This window comes from Stigmatopora nigra, chromosome 2, assembly GCF_051989575.1.
Source record: "Stigmatopora nigra isolate UIUO_SnigA chromosome 2, RoL_Snig_1.1, whole genome shotgun sequence".
Classification (NCBI taxonomy): Eukaryota; Metazoa; Chordata; class Actinopteri; order Syngnathiformes; family Syngnathidae; genus Stigmatopora; species Stigmatopora nigra.
The window spans coordinates 17625020-17646031 of record NC_135509.1 but is presented as its reverse complement, the minus strand read 5'-3'; the positions used below and the strand labels follow the sequence as shown (position 1 = coordinate 17646031).

General features: G+C 36.1%; 1 protein-coding gene across 1 annotated transcript; it reads right to left on the bottom strand.

The window, feature by feature from the left end:
- Nucleotides 1–20971, bottom strand: calb2a (calbindin 2a). The gene is made up of 11 exons (XM_077712174.1): nucleotides 20772–20971; nucleotides 12770–12846; nucleotides 12603–12692; nucleotides 10322–10402; nucleotides 8021–8077; nucleotides 4864–4941; nucleotides 4056–4111; nucleotides 3912–3951; nucleotides 3773–3826; nucleotides 2007–2078; nucleotides 1–472 (listed from the first exon to the last, which is right to left on the bottom strand). Exons 1-11 carry the CDS (start codon nucleotides 20860–20862, stop codon nucleotides 356–358), a joined length of 813 nt encoding a protein of 270 aa, XP_077568300.1. The 5' UTR covers nucleotides 20863–20971; the 3' UTR covers nucleotides 1–355.
- Nucleotides 20972–21012: the final 41 nt, after the last annotated feature.

The window sequence follows — 21012 nt, the reverse complement described above, 5'->3', positions numbered from 1 at the left end:
TATCTTGAGATATTTTATTAAGACCTTGAATTTACAGTATTGGCCATAAACAACATTAAAGGTCAACTTCTATCATCACATCAAATGTCTTCAAATAGCATACAATGGTTTGCTAGTTATTTCAGAAAATGCCTTAAAATTGATAGATCAGATTGTAACATTTAAGCACTTCACACAGAAGAGATATGTCATAGTATTCGTCATTTGGAAGTAATAGTTTTAGAAGGAGAGGAGAGGTCGGTCCTGCACATGCACCTGATGTTTTGTTGCCAGGTATAAGGAAGTGAGTGTTTTGCTGGGATAAAGGGGCAGCCACAACAGACATAATAAGGATACACAATAGGAAATTAGGAAATCACTGAAGTGGCTCTTTGCAAAGGACGATTTCCAGCTCTCCACGATAGAGTTTTCCTCCATCAGAAAGGCTCATAATGCTCTGCTTGTAGCTTGTCAAGTTCTGCAAGCCTCCCTCCTAGAGGACAAAAGGTGGTGTCACAAGTTAGGATGTTATTGATGCAAATCCCAATTTTACACAGAGAAATAGGAATTGATAATTTCATCCATGTGTGCATGCATTTAAATCAGAACCGTTTCCTTTATTTGTGCACTTTCGGCAGTTGAGTTCATTTTCTGTACTGTTTATCCTCACAAGAGTTGCAGGGGGGCACTGGAGTCTATTCCATCTAACCTTGAGCAGGAGGCAGGAAGCCGTAACGCTTCATTTATGCCATAATTTTGGCCCTTAAACGCTTCCTTGAAAATCACAGTTTGCCTCCAAACACGGTGATGTTTTAATTATTGACGCAAAGACAAGAAAATTATGAAATAAAGTAAAAAAATGAAGAAAAAAATACAAGAATGTGCACATAGACTATGGATGTGAATTTATTTATCAAGAGTAGTATGCGGTTATGCAATAACTGTTTTGATTCTGTGCAATCCTCCCTTGAAAATCCTTGCCAGTTAGGGGGTTTATTTACACCCCCTGATTGACAGCCAATTGCAGGGCACAATGAGACAGGCAAACATTCATGCTCACACTCATAACTAGGCGATATATAGAGTCTTCAACCAGCCAATTAAGCATGTTTTTGGAAGGTTGCAAGAAACCTGAATAGAGGGGGGAAACCTTCACAGAATAGAATATGCAAACTCAGCATAGGAAGGTCAGTACACAAAACCTGTCGACGTCAGAACTGTGAAGCTGACGTGCTAACTACTCACTCACCGAGCGGGTCTATTTCGATCCTATTAATTTATAAATGAGCATGATATTAAACAACAATTTAGTCAATGTCCAGGTGTTGCTTACTGACTCGTTTATCTACTTATATCAGTCCCACTTTCTTCTTCTTAGTGAGGCCATTAACTTAAATTGCAACTCCCCTGTTATTCAGTGAGAAATCAGTCAAGCACAAGGGTGGGCAAACTTTTCGGCCCGGGGGCCCTCATTAACTTAAAAAAATTGACAGATGGGCCGGGTCAGCACAAAATATGAGACATATAAAAAACTTTATCCGTTAACAGTACATATGTAACATAAACAGAAAAAAATGGCTAAAGTATTAACATACTCATCATTAAAGTAAAAATTATAAATACTAATTAGAGTAAAAAGGAATGTATTAAGAAATATTAAAATGTAATTTAAAAAAAGATAGAGGGGCTGTAAAACACGAAAAACAAATAAGAGTGGATAGAGCTACTGCTACTAGCTTCCGCGTGATGGCGCCATCTTGGGGAAAAAAACATTATTTTGACAACGTCGGCGGGCCGGATTAAAAGGCCTCGCGGGCTGGATGTGCGCCCCGGGCCATAGTTTTCCCGTGTCTGGTTTAGCATATGCTTAGTATGCATACAGATTATTCCTGAGCCCAATTTTTCTTTATTTTTTTTGTCCGAAGGCTGGTAATTTTAATTAGTTAACTGCGTCCATTTTCCTGTTTCTATGCTCTGGGTTAACTAGACTCAGGTTGTGTTGCCAAAATCCTTTTTTTCTCTCTCACCGTCTTGTTTGTTTGGCAAAGGTCTCGTAGCAAGGCGTCCAACTCCTGCTCGTCAATATAGCCATTACCATCCTAAAACAATGCAGCAGAAAAAGGTGTGACATTTTAATGATTGCCTTAATTTTCTACATTAACATATTTGTCAATGAAGGGTCAGTAATGAATGCAGAATAATTTATGTAAGGACATTTCTCAGTGTCCAAAAATTTTGATTTTAATCGATTTACAATTCAAGTTCATTCCCTTTTTCTCTGTACAATTCAAATGTCTCAAGATGAATTTTATGAACAAATTATTCCTTTATTGTTCATTGACATACTTCATAAATTTTATTAACTGAAAAGTGCAAAGCTCCGAAAAAGGAAAACTTCTGTTTGGCTTTGAGGAGACATCTGGTCAAGCAGTGTCATGAGAAATCAGAGAAACGTGTCAAGCACTCACCCATTATTGTGTGCCATCATGCAATGAGAATTAATTTTGCCTTGTTAGAGTTTAACTGACCAGACACACTGTGCCATTGTTTCCTGGTCTCATTTAATACATCCACAATTGTAGCATATGCAGTAATTTCCGATTTGTTAAGTGACAGAATTCCCTTAATTTCCAAGAGTGTTAAAATCATAAAACTTGACCTCTAAGCACACGGTTGTTTGTGCATGATTGCGTGGACTATTTTTAGGGTTGAGGATGGAGCTTAACTTAACACTGCTACCAAGGTTTCTTTACTTCAGTCCCTCTGCCGCAGAGTGGTGAATATTTTAACAGTAGTGTCAAATGGAATAGCCAAAACTATCAAGGCTGCCATTGTCTTATGCAACCAACTTTTCATACTTTTAAATTCATGCGTACATATCAAGATGGTCTGATCACATTGGCCTGGCATTTTGCGCTTCTACAGTGTTTACATGACAGCAGATTGGTGTGTTCAAAGTCTTCAGTAAATTAGTTGGATGAAAGATAAGATGAAAAACAGGTTATGGGTTGAAGATCTTTAGGCACTGATACAGAATAACCTACAGGGATATTTGTTTAACCATTTTTAGTTGTTCATAATATAAAAAAATGCTTTTGCTTTACTTTAATGAAGATACCATATTTTCACGACTATAAGGCACACTTAAAAGTCTTAAAATTTTCTCCAAAATAGACAGTGCGCCTTATAATCCAGTGCGCCTTATATATGGAAAAAACTGAAAACCAAAAACGAAAAACCACCACTGTCGGATATTAAAAAAACACAAACGCCTGAACTGAAACAATACTGTTAAATATGCAGATGCCATCTTAGTTTACAAAATCTTCCATCATATAGCTCCTCCCCCACTGCAAGATTTTATACAAACAAATCCAAAACATCAACAATGGCTGGCTCTAGAGGTGACTGTGTAGTGAGTGAGTGCTTCATACCTGGAAGTCAATAGCAATTACCGTATTTTCACGACTATAAGGCGCACTTAGAAGTCTTAAATTTTCTCCAAAATAGACAGTGCGCCTTATAATACAGTGCGCCTTATAATACAGTGTGCTATATAATACAGTGCGCCTTATAATACAGTGTGCTATATAATACAGTGCGCCTTATAATACAGTGCGCCTTATAATACAGTGCGCCTTTTTATGGAAAAATGTCATTAATTGGGGGTGCGCCTTATAATGCGGAGCGCCTTATAGTCGTGAAATACGGTAATAGATTAAGATAATGTTTAATATGTAGTCCAAACTTGAAATACTACCGTTAAGTTATGTTTTACATATTTACAACATACCTTGTCATAGTAAGCAAAGATTGCATTGAACTGCTCGCTGGTTAGCTTGACACCCTTAAAAAAAATACATTTAAAATGAATATAATGTGATTTATCTATAGGACAAATATTTTTGTCTTTGGTACATGTTGTACAATACCTGGAATTTGAGTAAGAAATTCTCCTGAACAGGTAGGAGTCTGAGAAAGCAGCATATTTAATCAATGGAAAAGTGGTTTTCATTTGATACACGATGCAGACAATGGATTCTAGCGAACCCGAGGGAAGTGAAATTGCACATTACCTTGCCATCTCTGAAAGGCCTAGTTTTCCATCTCCATTGAGATCAAACATCCTGAGCTACAAAGCATAGCAGAGATGGGAAGAGACAGAAGCGGTTGACAGGATGGCATCTTATTCATAGTTTAATGTAGTCAGTATGATAGAAAATTGAAAAGTAAAATAAAATGGATCACAGTCAAGTCTATATTTTCTACTTTAAATTGCATCTATACCACCTTGTACAGAAGGCCAGTAAATGGAAAACTGAGGACTTCCTTGAATGTGAGTGGTGGTATTTCCAACTTGAAATTTCATCTTTATAAATAGACATTTGTGCATGTTTAAATAATGGTGGAAAAAAAAAACTTTAATAGTTCTTTCAATGCCAGCTAGAATTCAAACACCATATTTTGCCTCACACTATAGTTGGGAGTTATTTTTGCAAAAGTCTTTATAAAAGATTTGCGCTTAAGTGAGTTAACAGAGTGAAGCCATGTGTGATCAGCAACCTGCTTTACCAAATCAGGTCAGGTCACCTCTGGGGCCTTCAAGAAGTAGCAGATGTTAAGCACATCTGGGTTGTAAACATTTAAACCTACAGGACACCGACTACCCAGAGCACTTAAGCGAACAATAGAATTTCCCAAGACAGAAATCTATGTTTACATCCCTTTTCATTAACAGTTAACTTTCTTTGCACTAAATGTTGTTTTTTTTAATTACAGTAGTTGTAATTGACAACAGGTTTAATAGCAATTGGAAAAAAACAACATTACCAATATAAGATAAAAAGGAAAATGTGTGTGTTTGCACATGTAAAAGTGTCTTACTATAGTTTGTGTGTATTCGGCAAGCTTCTGGTCATCGTAGTGTCTGTTAGCCTTCTTCAACAGGTCCGACAGAAAGCCCTGAACACACAAACACAAAAAATGCAATATTTTAGAGTCCTTCAAACTTATTCACTACCAGTCATGGTATTTGTATAGTGTCCATACAGCATACCTGTGAACTTGTACATTTTATTCGTATTTTATAGTTTTTTTTACCATTTCAAATCATGTACGCCCTACACCGACTTTTGTACGGGGAAAATAAAAAAAATTGCCAATATTTATGAAAACTGATCTCAACAAGACCGTTTCGGCTAAAATCCAGATAGTCTCGTAGGCTGGTAGCCAACGACGCTACTGTCATCGATCATTACTATTGTCACGGTATACCAGCAAAAATTGCATTGTAAACTTTTAACATTGAATGAAATATTTTGTATGCAAATTACCTTTGTTATTTCTATTACAGTGTCTGGTTACCGCGAGTAAACATGCGCCGTACGGTGTTTTTAAGGTTTTTTGTGGGTTTGTAAGGGGAATCATAATCATTTATAAGGGCAGTTATCAGCAGAGGTTGACAGGTATCCCATACAGTGTGTCATGGTTATAAGTCAAATGTATATTAAAGCGACCAATTAATGATCTCGGATAGACCTCACAGGCAAAAGGGACTGGACTTCTATTGCTGTCAATGGCAGCCAAAGAGTGTTCATGTAAAACTTCCTGAGATGACGTTTGGCAATACACTGTCTATATCACATTAAATGTATGTCTAAATTAATCAGTGAGTTAATTACAAAATCATTATCCATTACAGCAATGTTAGCAATTTTGTATGTTGATGTGATGACTGATGATGGATAAGTAATGACAAATGTGAAATAGATCAATCAAACAAATAATAATCCATAAAAAATAGCACCGTTAGTATTACATAGGATTTAGTGAATCTGAATAAGTAATTTTGATTTGACATTAATCAATTGACAATAAGTGATATGAATCAATGTATCATTTTTTTTGTATTTTTATTTGCCCTCTCAGTAGCGCACACATGTCTTCAAAAGCCTGCTGCCAGAAAAAAATCTAATTTGCATCTTCGAAATCTGATCCAATCACATTGGTCAGCCCTGTTTTTTTTTCCCCTGCAGTTGAGGTTTTCCTTTGCAAAATTTAGGGAAATATTTTCCACATTAAAATCACCCATTGCTTTTTTTGCTAGAAGACTAAACTAGGAAAAAAATAACAATACAAAAACATTCATTCATCGTCTATACCGGCATCCTCATAAGGTTCACGGGGGTTTCTGGAACCTATCCCAGCTGATTTTGGATTAGACTACACCCTAGACAAGTCATCCATCTCTCAGCTGTTGAGTAGAGAGAGGCAAACGTCCATCCGCACAAACAATCATACCACCACCAACGGCAATCGATACGACGCCTGCCCATATCGAAGTCAGGCAAGTGAATCTCTACAGTCTACACCACTGGTGTCAAAGTGGCGGCCCGGGGCCCAAATCTAGCCCGGCACCTCATTTTGTGTGGCCCGAGTAAGTACATCATGAAGGCCAACTTTCTGTTTTAGGATCAAATTAAAATGAAGATTATAGATTTATATTATATTTCCTGATTTTCCCCTTTTTAAATCAATCATTGCAACTCTTTCTATTTTTTTCTTTTGGTGTTTTTAAGTCAAAAAGCATTTTGTAAAATCTAAAAATGAATATATAAAAATAGTTTTGGTTTTCCATTTTAATATTGAATATAATAAAAAAAAATGTTTCCACATGAAATGAAAAACAAATGATTATTAGATGTTTTCCCTTATTAAGAAAAAAAAGTTCAAATAAAGTTTTATATCTATAAAAAACGGAATATTTAAGGCTTTTGATCTAGTTCTTACAATCCAATTTAAAAAGAAAAATCTACATATTATATCTAAAATGGTCCAGCCCACATGAAATCGAGTTGATGTTATTGCGGCCCGCAAACAAACCCGAGTTTGACACCCTTGGTCTACACCAGGGGTGTCAAACTCCTTTTGGTTTGCGGGCCGAATACAGCTTAATTTGAGATCAAGCGGGCCGGACCAGTAAATTCATTGCAAAATTACATAGAACTAACAATAAGCCCACTTTTTTCCTTTGTTTTAGTCACTAATACTAATAATTAGTGCAAAGAATAAGTAAATTATCAAAATATTTACCAAAAGAATTTGCCTTTTACATTATGTACAATATATTATGAACAAGAGAATAACATAAAAACATAAATAAAGTATGTGCAACTTTAACAACACTTTTACACAATTAAACATATATTTATTTAACACTGCGCCCCTAGCAGATAATACAATAACTACACATTTTTAAAGAAAATTAATATTTTTTTTTACAATGCAGCTTTCTTTCCCGGGCCGTACCAAACCACCAGACAGGCCGGATCCGGCCCGCGGGCCGTATGTTTGACACCACTGGTCTACACCATGAGGCAGCCAATACAAAAACACAAGATTTCAAATGCTCAACTAAAATGTTTAGTTCAGGAATTCATTATTGAGCAAGACCTCTCAATGTTTTACAAGTAAACATTTTGTTAAAAATCAACGCCATTATGTATGATAAATTTCAACGTTTAAAGGGAATAGTTCCTTTCTGAAAATGACAGTATAACAGTTTTCTGGGCTTATTATATTTTAACTGGAATGGTACTCAGTGGGTAGTTAAAACATGACTGTTCTTGTAATTACTACCAAAACACATAACATGTTAAGACCATAGATATAAATCAAAATAAATAGAGGAGATTGTTCCTGTAACATGCTTTTCTCACTATTTTATTGGGTGAACAGCTATCGGGGTACATTGCAGAAATATTTTCAGGCAAAGAAAATAAAAATCAATGGCATTTAAAAGCAGACGAACAAACAATGAGTTGAAGATGTACAGTAAAAGATGAACATGATGAAAGGAGCTGGTTATTTCATCTTGGGCTGAGTGGAGTGCTTATAAATTTGAGTAGGTGAATGGGATTAGAGACAAGACAAAAGATTACAATTTGTGTCTAACTATATCTTAAACATTTATTTGAATGGTTGCAAGGGTGTCAAGTGCCATTTTCACCATACAAAAATATTCATAAAGTCAAATACAAACCTTTAATTCATTTGCTTCAATGTAGCCACTGCGGTCTGTATCATATCGACGCCATGCCTGAAAGAAATAGGTAGTGAGAAATACAGTGTTCTTTCGTTACTTTGCGGTTCAGCCACCGCGGATTCAGAGCTTTACGTATTTTTTTGGGAAAAAAAAATACAACTATTACATTGAGGCAACATATTTTACAGTTTTTTTTGTTATAACATGAATTTCACCCTCTCCACCCGTATTCTATATGGTGTACTGTATACAGAGGGGGGGGGGGGGGGTAAAAATACATATTGTTATTATTATTATTTTTTTTTTAATTAAATTCAAATTAAGCATTTTTGAAAGGGCATTCTCACTTCACGGAAATTCACTTATCGCGGGTGGTCCCGGTCCCCATTAACCGCGATAACCGAGGGAACACTGTACATTTACTTTTCCATATATTTTCCTTCAAAGGTGACACTTTTTTTTGGTTTTTGTGTTGACCACCATTGTCTCTTACGGGATTGTTGCGATAAAACATTGTTCGGCAGAAATAGAATATCTTGCCAGGGTTAGGAGTAATACATAGAGGTGGTAAAGGGACAGAATATACATGCCGTTTTAATTAATGTTTTAATCTCCCTGCTGTCCATGTCTAAAGAAGAAATTCTTTTCAAAGATGGATAGTCCTCACCCTTTCTCATTTCATTTCCCCCCTGAACCCCCCCACATCCCCTCGTTTGCTTGGTTTTGCAGAGAGGAGCTAGCACTGGTGCTATTCATTATATATGACCCTGAAAATAGAAGGTCCTGCTTTTTCATTCCAACCCTTTAAAATATCTATGCTCACATCTTTCTCTACACACACTTCAACAAAGGCCGATTAATCCTCCCCTTTTGTTTCATCTTCTCCAACTTCGGATCCCGGGTTCCCCACGATAATTTCATAAAGTTTCCTCAGAAAATGTTTTTTGTCAACCATCTTTTTTATCCTGTACTCATTCTACTGATACTGAGAAAAACACTATATTGGTCCATAATTGACTACACTTGTTTCTTGCTGAAACCTGCCATGATTTTATCTTTAACATGGAAATGGTACACTTAATAATTTCATATTTATGAGAGCTTAAAATTTTTCAAAGGCAGCTGGGTTAGTTCTTCAATAATTTGTTATTTATCTTATCCTGCATCAATCTACTACAAAGGTCTTCTATCTAACCCTTATTCAATTCAGATTTATGAAGTAGCTTTCTTTAAAAAATGCTGTAAATAAATAATGTGACGACTGAATTAGTCTGTTGTCCCATCACACGAGAAATACTGCGAAGGAATGTTTTTTTTGCTGTGCTGAAAATGTTTTCAGGGAAAGGTGGTTTCAAGGGAGAGCTCTCAGTGGACATTTTTAAGTCACATGATTCATCCATCAAAGTTTACATGAGCTATTTATACATAATTTAACTTGAAACCTGAGAGAAGTTGGACTCACAATAATATACAAAATATTTAAATTCATGATCTGTGATTGTCGAACTGTACCGTACTAATTGCCCATAGCTAATGTACCACAGTAATGTAAAACCACTCAAATAATAATAATAGTACACCAAAGTAACCACCTTTTTTTGTTTACTTTAATTTAAAAGGTGTGTTAACTATGTCCCTTCATTTTATATTACAGGGAGGTCAGGAAAGATCTAGATGATTTTAGGAATTAAATAAATGTTGATTTAAGCAAAAAGGTTTATTGTTGAGGTGTTATTAGACCAAGGATAAGGAACCTATGGCTTGGGAGCCACATGTGGCTCTTTTGATGAGTGCATCTGGCTCTTTGCTAACCTGTGAGCTAAAATATGGAAACCGATGGTGACAGAACTGTGATAATACATCTAGAAGTGCTTTAATCTTCATTTTATATTTGTATACTCTTCTGGAATACATCCTCTCATTTGATTGGCAACAGCATAAGAATCTATTAAAAACAGTATTATTTTTTCCACTTTAAAAGTGCTGAAATTAACCAAAAAAAATCAACAGGCACTTGTTTACATGTATGTATTTTGACTTTTAAATTTGTAGTATGGCTCACAAGGAATAACATTGGAAAATATGAATTGTTTGTGACTCTTCTCGTCAAAAAGGTTCCCGACCCCTGTATTAGACTGTACTAAATTTGCTTTTATTTAAAATGATGCAGATTAAGTGCCTTGACTAGCCGTGAGTTGTCAGATTTGGATGCAAAGACAGTTCACCAAAACCCGAAACCAGTAGAAGGCTATGGTAACTATAGTAACTATGGCCTCCTTGAATAAAACACATACATACCGCCATGAACTCGGCACTGGAACTGACAAATTGTCGGAAGCAGAGCAAGAAGTTCTCTTCAGTGGGGAGAATCTGTGCCAGCTATAGACACAGATAGATATATAAAAGATAAAGATTAAAATCATTAAAATCATTAAAATCATTGCAAATGTGGAAATACACAGTGCAAGGGTCCATATCATGAACATGCTTTTCCTATACTGATGAAAGGAAAATGTGTTATAAAGAAGAAAGCAAGTCTCCAAGTGCCCATTTCACTGCAAAGATTTCCCTGGTAAAATTCATGTAATGTCTCTGGTCGCTCTGTTTGTACTTCTTGATTTCAAGGGCAGGTTAGACCTCCATTTAGCAAACTAGTTCCCCTTCGTAATGATTTATGGCAACGAATGACAACATTGTTAAAAGGAATGTCAGCCTCCTTAGTGTGTGAAAAAGTTGGCGATATTCACTCACATATCCAGTTGCATCTTTTTTTAATGCAAAGGCTTTCGTCTTCCCATAAAAATTACCACAACATAGTCTAAAACGCCATTTTGCTTGGCACAGCTTAAGGTAGTTTAGATTTAGACAAAAGGACAGCCCTCAATATTACTCAACAAGGAAGTGTTTAAAAATATCTGCTGTAAAATGATATTGGCCCCTGTATTTCACTCGACTGGGTGTGGTAGAGGACTAGTTTACATTGCCAACCCATTCTAAATTTCCTGATTTCACTTTAAAAAATAACTACTTTAAAGCCTTGTTCAAAGTCATGTCATGTTCTGAAGCTGTTTTTCTCTGTTGACCTTCTTTCATGGACCCTTTATATTCCTTCCTTTTCATGTTCATGTCTGTTTTTGGGTCCAATAAATATTGTAACACACCTCCTTGGTTTGAGTTGTTTGCTTTAGGGTCAATCCTTACTTTTGCCTTTGTGGATCGTAATTACCGTATTTTCACGACTATGAGGCGCACTGCATTATAAGGCGCACTGCATTATATGGAGCACCCTCAATGAATGACACATTTTACTTTTTTTTCCATATATAAAGCACACTGGATTATAAGGCGCCCTGTCTATTTTGGAGAAAATGTAAGACTTTTAAGTGCGCCTTATAGTCGTGAAAATACGGCACCTTGAATTTTGACTGTATAATAACATACATTATTCATGAAAACAACCATCTAGTTGTAACATATCCAATCAAGAAAATAATGAAGAGCTTTTCCAGCACCTCTCGGATTTTTTTACACAATCCATGCATTTGGGTTCCTTCTTAAAGACTGATGTAGAGAATGCATTTAAACACCCCAAATTTGGGCTTCACAAACGCAATGAGGAAAATGTAGCATATGTCATTGCAGCGCCATGAAGTGAACTTGAAATGGGAGCTAATGAAGGCTATGTGTAATGATCCTGGGACTGTCCAGTTCTTCTTTATAGTCTAGTCCAGGGGTATTAAAATTATTCCACAAGGGGCAGCAGTGGTTGCAGCTTTTGTTCTAACTGATCCAGGACAGACAGTTTAACCAATAATGTTTCTTCAGAAACAAGCAGCACCGGACTGCAATCAATGGATTATGCTTTTAAGACACCAGATTGGTGATGTATCCTCGTCATCGTTGGAATTAAAACCTGCATCCACTGCGGTGGTTGAGGACCAGTTAGGGCTCCCGAAGTCTAGTTCTTCTAGACCAGGAGTTGGGAAACTGGTCTTCGGGGGCCGCTTTGGGTGGAGGTTTTTGTTCCAACTGATCCAGCACAGTCAGTTTAACCAATGACGATTCTGCTGAAACAAGAAGCACCTGACTGCAAATCTCAGATACCAGATTTGTGGAAATATTTTCTCTTTATAGGTTGGAATGTAAGACCACACCCAGTAGAATAGTTTACCTACCGCTGTTCTTGGAGTGAGAGTAGCAGTTTTCCATGTAAACAACTTGATTGCATTAAAATGATCATAACACCATGGCCTTTGTAGTCTACAACCTATTGGGTTCAACAATTTTAACTCATTCTTCCATTAGCCCAGCAAAAAATGCACCAATGACGTTATACAAGGACTATGAAGATGTCACTGTTGTCACGCACAGTTAGTGTATGTGAACAAAATAAATCTATTCAGCTATGCTCATAAATTGTTAGATCATTGTGGCCCAGAAAAATGACAGAAAATATTCAGATTACCTTGATTAAGTTAATCAAGGGTGAAATATTAAACTCAGATCTGAATGAAAACTGTCAACCTTAAGACAATAACATTAACAATGAAAAATTTCAATGATTCACCCAAATTCTTACCTCTGACAGCTCAATTCTTCCATCTTTATTTTTGTCAAACTTCTGCATAAAGTCCTTCATCTTTTCTCTAAATGTTGGGTTTGAAGGATCCTACAAAAGCAACAAATATATTAATTAAGTGTCAAAATATGAAGTGATAAGCACAATGTTTTTCAGTACTGTCTCACCACTCCAGCTCCTCTCCGGGCTGACTCCAGTTCCCGAAAGAAATTCTCTAACTCCTTCCCTTCAATATAGCCATTGCCTTTCAGAAACAAAGGAGAAAAAGCACACACACAACAGACTAAAATTTAAGTAAAGCGGATATTTTTTACCTTAATTTAGGAAGATTCACGAAATTCTCCCTGAGATACAAATTAGAAATCTGTGAATGTTAATGATAGGTTCACTAATAGGCATTCCCAAATGCACGCACAAATAAAACAGACTTCAGACTCATAACCGATGTCTTGCAAAAGAGAATTCAACATGGCGCGCCTTTGTCCCGGTTCATTCTGGCGTCTGATGCCTCTGTTGCTTATTTATCACATAAGATTTTACAAAAGGCATCACAGAAGTCAAAACAATTGAGAGTCCTCCGCATCTTTTCAAGGGAGCGTTGTGAACGACGGTGTGAAAGGTCGATGGTTCTCAAAACATTCTTCTTCATTGCAAGCAAATATATAATAATGTAAAACTAATCATCTTAAGTGAAGCAAAGAGTTCTTCATTGCAAGCAAATATATAATAATGTAAGACTAATAACCTTAACAATACATTTTGAGGTTGTAGATTCATTATATTTAGTTATTGTTCTTTAACTTGTACAGTTCTTTTGTTTACACTGCTGCTCTTTTTATTTGTTTCATTGTCTTCTTGACTAAGGACGAAAAAGAAATTATTTTGTTTCTCAATTACCAAAAATGCATTCATTCATTCATTCATTCATCTTCCATACCACCCATCCTCAAAAAAGTTGCAAGGGATGCTCGAGCCTGACCCAACTGTCTTGGGACGAAAGGCAGACTACACCCCAGACTGGTCGCCAGTCAGTCGTATGGCACATAAAGAGTCAATATATAAAGATTTTGATCCCAGGTCCGAAACATCTTGTGTGGAGTTTCCACTTCCTGATTATTATTATTATTATTTTTATTGAAGTGCGCTTTGAAATGAAATTCTCCAAATTCCTTATAGATGGGCTAAAATGTTACATATAAAATGGCCTTTAATATAAATTGTTTTGCAAATAAGTAAACACCTAAATTATATCTTGACTTTGTTTTAAATACATAGTAGTCAAATTTAAATTTTTCTCAGAACTATTTATGGCAAAATAAAGTAATAGATTTCCGTTCATACAAATACCTTCAATAAACCAATCTATCCAGAATGCCCATCTTTGCATCTTAGTATTAATGCAAACATGAACCTTTTAGCAGTCGCATGCTTCCTTTCCTTCCAATCTAATAGTTTGACCTATTAAATTAGATAATTCAAAGTCATGAATGCACACACATTGAAGCTTTTTATGGAATAGCATTGTAAACTGGAATGGGTACATTGGAAAATAGAGCAAAGAGGAACAATTGGAAGCTTGACTTAACTGTGAAGTGATGGAATTTGTGCAAATCTCCAAAAATTCAAAACCTTCTTCATCCTGTCTTTAATAGTTTAGTTAATTACTGTCTGAGAAGCAATTTCACAATTAGCAAGCTGTCTATCACAACTGACATTAGATGTTTTCTGTTGCAAAAATAATGTGCTTTCTTCAAAAAAGTAGCATGTGTTTATCTGACCACCATTTTTGAAGATGTCTGTCAGATAAATGGATTTATGGCTCTGAACGATATAACAAGATGCTTCAATAAACCACTGGAAGGCATATCTATCTCATGTAACATTAACAAAGATTATAATGTCATCTGTTTTTCCTCCACTCCCTCAAACTCATTTTCTCCTCCAACCTGCTGACATCTTAGCCCGACAATGGTGTGTGCATGTGTGTGTGTGTATGTATACGCATGTTCATCTTAGTGTTATCACAACTTATAAATGCTTACTCCTGCTGCTTCCATAAGTAGGACAGCCTCCCTGCTATGGAGCCTCTCTCCAGTAGGCCTTACTGACATTTAGCTCTCTAGGGAGAAATGACCTTCGAGACAATTAGTGCAAGTACTACATGATTGAATACAAGTTTAATTGCAGGAGATGTCAATAAAAAAAGATTTCAATAAAATAATGAATGCATTTCCTAAGAAGTTGTCATGCATTCAATTAAAAAAAGAGCTGTAAATCACGGCGTATGTATACACTATTCGTTTTTAACCTTTTTTTCACATTTACATTATAAAGTGATGATTTACCACAAATATTTTTTTATCCTTTGATTAAAATGGAGGAGACCTTCACACACCAGCTGCTAACTTCATATAGTACATTCTTTATTCATTTGTTTTCGTTACCACTTATTCTCTCTATGAGCAGTAGGCGGGGGACACCCTGAATTGGTTGGCAGCCAATCGCATGGCACAATGAGACGGACAATCATTCACGCTCACAGTCATACTTAGAGAGAATTTTAGAGTTTACAACTTCCATGCATGTTTTGGGGATGTGGGAGGAAATCGGAGTACCTGGGAGAAAACCCACGGAGGCCCGGGGAGAACATGCAAACTTCAAATAACCCACCAGAGATTGACTCCACTAAGAACTGTGAGGTAAACATACTCGGGTTGGTTCGCGGGCCGCTTTAACGTCAACTCGATTTCACGTGGGCCGGACCATTTTAGATATAATATTTAGATTTTTTTTTAAATAAATGGATTAAAAGACCTGGATTAAAGCCCCGAATATTAAATTTTTGTAGATCTAAAAAAATGTTTATTTTTACCCTTTTTTTCGATTTTACAAAATTATTTTTGAACTAAAAACACAGAAAAAATGTATTAATACATTACAATTATTGATTTAAAAGGGGGGGAAATCATCAAATGTAATATACATATATACTAATTCATTTTAATTTGATCCTGAAACAGAAAATCGGCACTCATGGTTTACTTTCTTGGGCCGCACAAATTGATGCGGCGGGCCAGATTTGGCCCCCGGGCCGCCACTTTGACACTATGTATTAACTTGTTTCACCAGGGTATCTCATCATTCATCTAAGTTTCTTTTAAGTGTCTACATGGTGAATGGTAAATATCAAAATATATTTTTTTACCTAAGCGTGAAGCAGTTTAAACCTTAATGGCTCTATCCATGAGTCACCCAGAAAAGTGGTGAAGGGGCTTTGCTTTGGTTAGAGGCAGAATGCAGCAGACTCAAGATGCTGAATGCAAAATTTCATGAAATAAAGTACACTGACCATATGTTTTTCACTTATTGAAGACAAAGGACCCCGAACAGATAAAAAGGCAAGCTTGCTTCACTGTCTGCCTCAGCACATCCATCAATGATACAAATACTGCATAGAATAATCAACAATAAATCAATTAATCCAAAGAAAGAGCTACACAAAAGTGGGGCAATGTTAAATGGTAATTGACAGGTTGGAAGACAATTTTAAATCAATGTTTCACAAAGCATGACAATATTGTTTTATTACAAATGTATTATGTCATACTGAGGAGATTAATGTTACAATATTTGTATGAATGTAAATCACACATTAAATCATGTAGAAAAAATACTTTGTCACTATATCATTGGTAAAATTCCAAATGGGTTTATGTGTTTTGCAATGCACAATACGTACCGCACAAAACCATTAAGGTCCACTTTTATGCATACAGTAATACATTGTTTATCGAGGTAGAGAGGTTTCAAACCTGCTAAATAACCATAATGTAGGGACATTGTTTTTATGGTGTTTATTTCACATTATTTGGACTTTTACCACCATCCCTCTACTATTATTTAACTCACTCATGACAATATTGTTCACTATTCCTGCATCAAAAAGAACAATTATTATTACTGTATATGAAACCCTTTTTATATATAAACACACCTACTGTTGGGTTTATTCTGTATCACTATTATAAATATAGTTGTATTAAGTCATTTCTTTGTTAAATCATTCTCTCATTATTCTCAAAGTGTTGCGAGGTCACCAATAACCGCCAAGTCATCTTTAACCTGGACTGCCTGTTCCAGGATGTTTATACAAACAATTCACCCAATCTGGGTCTTCGAGATTCGGTGGTCCCTTTTGTAATGAGGCCAGGGTCATTTGGCCAATAACAAGAATGTTGTTTCTGCCACGTCCATAACACTCGTGACGCACTTCGGGCTTCTTTATGTAATTGTTATATGATTGTTAGGTCAAATGAAGGCGTGATTGTTTTTGTTTTAATGCCTTAAAACTGTACGCAAAATACTGTTCGGGAGGGATACTTTGGAAGATCGCCTCCCTTAAGGTTACTTATCCGTGATCCAATCTATTTAATTAAATGTCAATAATTGAATAAGATGTCTGCCTGCAGTTATTGATAATTACAAAGGGTAATTATTAATGAACCTATCACCTACTCATTAGAATACCGCATCACACATCCCAACAGGCCATACACTAACTTGGAAATCTAGAGGTGAGCAGTGGCAACTAAATTTATATTCAAAGCCTTAGAGAAGTGCATTTTGCCAAATGTTTTCTCTCAGTGTGAGTTATTTTGATTAATATGCAAGATTTTGGAAAAAAAGCTTCTTAACATAAAACGTTGACAGCAAATCTTCTATAAATAGCAGGGGGGTGTGCAGGTGTTTATTTTTAAAGCAGGGAACAGACTGAATTAGAAAGATCTGACCAGGACAGCAGTAAAAGATGAGAGGCATGCAGAGAAGATGGAAGACAGGGATGCAATCGAGTTGAGATTTGATCCCGTGCCAACAGTGGAATGAATGGTTTTATCATCTTTGGATGCACTGCTTTCTTTGTATTTTTAGCTACAAACTCTGTGTTGTTTGCTTATTCTGAGCAAACAAATTAGGTTCTTTTCTTTCTGCTGCGTAAAAATGACACTCCCATGAGAACTCATACGCTGTAGCCAAATGTGTTGATGTGCTGGAAGAATTTGACTAACAAAGCACCTTGTTGTAAAGCATAATATGTAAAAAAAAAGATTCCAAAGAAAACAATTATTCCATATTCGGTAACGATAAAAAAACAGACTGCTAAGGATTGTTACTCAGTAAAGCAGAGGATAAAGACTAGCAGGTAGATGGTAAAGTTTGTGAAAATGTTCGTCAAAGAACATTTTAACTACCGTATTTTCATGACTATAAGGCGCACCGCATTATAAGGCGCACCAACAATGAATGACATTTTTTCCATATATAAGGCGCACTGTATTATACGGTGCACTGCATTTTAAGGCGCACTGTATTATAAGGTGCACTGTCTATTTTGGAGAAAATTTAAGACTTTTACGTGCACCTAATAGCCGTGAAAATAATACGGTAATTGTTATTGACTTCCAGGTATGAAGCACTCACTACACAGTCACCTCTAGAGCCAGCCATTGTTGATGTTTTGGATTTTTTTTGTATAAAATCTTGCAGTGGGGGAGGAGCTATATGATGGAAGATTTTGTAAATTAAGAGGGCATCTGCATATTTAACAGTATTGTTTCAGTTCAGGCGTTTGTGTTTTTTTAATATCTGACAGTGGTGGTTTTACAATTTTTGGGTTAGGGTTAGGGGTTAGGGTTTGCCATATAAGATTAACTGCTGAAAACTGAGGGGCCTGGCAAACGAGTGGTTAGCGTGTTGGCCTCACAATTCTGGGCCGTGGGTTCGATCCCAGGTTGGTTGTTACTGTGTGAAGTTTGCATGTTCTCCCATGGGCTTGAGTGGGTTTTCTCTGGGTACTATGATTTCCTACCACATCGCAAAAACATGCAGTTTAGGCTAGTTGAAAACTCTAAATTGCCCCTTGGTTTGAGTATGGGCTGGACAACGATTCAGAGTGTCCCCCGCCTGGGGCTTGTAGTTAGCTGGGATAGGCTCCAGCGCCCCCACAACCATAGTGAGGATAAAGCGGTTCAGAAAATTAGATGAGATTGTCAGTCAAATAAGATGAGGCTGTGTGGTAGAGGAAGGAGATATAGAAATCATACTGGGCAGGCAACCTTGGGGACTGAAGTTGTTGACTACTGATCTAATACAATGGAAAGATGATGAACTTTATCACCCCCTATAGCGATAGCATGGTGGGACTAGTGCGGGGGGCCAGGAGGCTTACACGTCTAGCACAGCTACAACAACCAGCACAGCAAGAGCAGGCAGAAGAAAATACATACATCAGTTTTTCCAACCACAATTAGGCCAATGAAACAAAAAGGCCAAGGAAATAACTGCATTTATTGCTGGTTAAATGACAAGACTCATTGAATAGTAGAAAATGCAGGATTTCAGGACGTAATATAGACAATCAAGTCGCTATAATTTACTCTAGGTACTATTAAGAGCAAAAGTCTCTGCATTGTCTCTTGGATTCTAAATGATAAAAAGTTGTACGATTTTAAAATTGATGTGTATATTTATTTTCTTTTTTCGGTCAGGAACTTAAAGTACTGGAGTTCTAATTGTCACTTTGTGTGTAATCCTGCCACTTGATGTTGTAGTAGTGGTTCACTCGCCGGACTTCGTTCCACACAGGCGTGGGCTCAATTCCTGCTGGTGGCGGTATGATTGTGAGTGAGAATGGTCGTTTGTCTCTCAGTGTACTCTATGACTGACTGGTGACCAGTCTAGAGTGTAGTCTGCCTTTCACTTGAAGTCAGCTGGGATAGGCTGCAACAACCCCCATGAACCAATACGAGAATACATTGTCCAGAAGGTGACTGAATGTTTAAACGAATTAGTTTGAACCACTAACTATTTTTCAGTAATCAGGCCATAGAGTATTTTTGAGGTGAAAGATTCACACCCACAGTAAATGACATAGATGTCTTCTCTATTCTTTGATACATTTCTTTAAAGAAATATTTACTGTACTGACAAGTGAAATAATAATTGTTAATATTTTCATTTTAAAGGGATGATGGGTAGTACATATATATATATATATATATATATATATATATATATATATATATATATATATATATATATATATATATATATATATATATATATATATATATATATATATATATATATATATATATATATATATATATATATATATATATATATATATATATATATATATATATATATATATATATATAGAAAATTCTGGTGTATTACAATAATTTAATTAGGCTCTCACATCGATATCTTCAGTGAAAAGGCCATTTGTAAAATAATTGTAAAAGTGACGCCAAATAAATTAATTTCCTTTACTTTTCATCCAAAATGCATATTCATCAAAAGGAGAAAGATTATATTTAATAAAATACAATTATTTTGGCTATGGATATTTGAAAGTATTCCTTGAGAAGACATTCATTCATTCATTCATTGATATTCCATAGCACCCATTTCTAGAACCTAACCCAGCTCTCTTCGGAGACTACATCCCAGACTGGTCGCCAGTCAGAGAGACAAACGACCATTCAGTGGTGCTGCAGCTTAGCAATCAAATCATATGAATTATTTGGTCCTGTACAACCCCACCCCCCTTCAGCCCCAGACACACACTATATAAACAACCCACTTAACACAAACACATCTAAGAGTTAGGGCACAGGTATAGATATATAGATATAAAATGAAGATTAAAATTGCATGCTGAGGGAAACTGGATAAATACTGTGTAAAATAAGATGTCACCCAATACTGCACTTTGGCATTGCTTTGACTAAATGTTAACATAAAAATGAACTTCAAGCCATATCACTCATAATTTCTCACAATCCTTCCATAGAATGTCTACATATCAAATTACAAACCAATAATATTAATATTATATACATTATTTCGATCGTTGTAAACCAAAGTAGGTTATTCTAATGACGTTTTTGTTTAAATAAATCCACAAAAATCAATTAAAAAATATTAAACACTCATTATAAAGACTTTCTTTTACTCTCTAAATTACACAGATCCCCTATTTTGCAGCATAGTCTTAAATGAAGTACTTGCATTTTACATGCGTTTTTCTTTCTTTTTTGCATCACCAGCAAACGGAGCCGTTTATTAATAAAATAAATAAAAATAAAAATATAAAAACGACCTCACCATCAGCGTCAAAATGTTTCCAGATGTCAATAAACTGGGATGCGGTGACCTCGGCCAGATGCAGGTGAGGAGGCTGTGCTTTGTTGGCCATGATGCTCTGCGCTATGCTGCACGTCTCAAGTCCGCTGCTAACTTTACTGCGTCTCTTGTCAAACTCAAGCGCCAGAATCACTGTGAATCGCCGGCGATCGCCCGCTCCTTTTGAACTCCATCCCAGCCACTAGAGGGCGCAAGTTGGAAC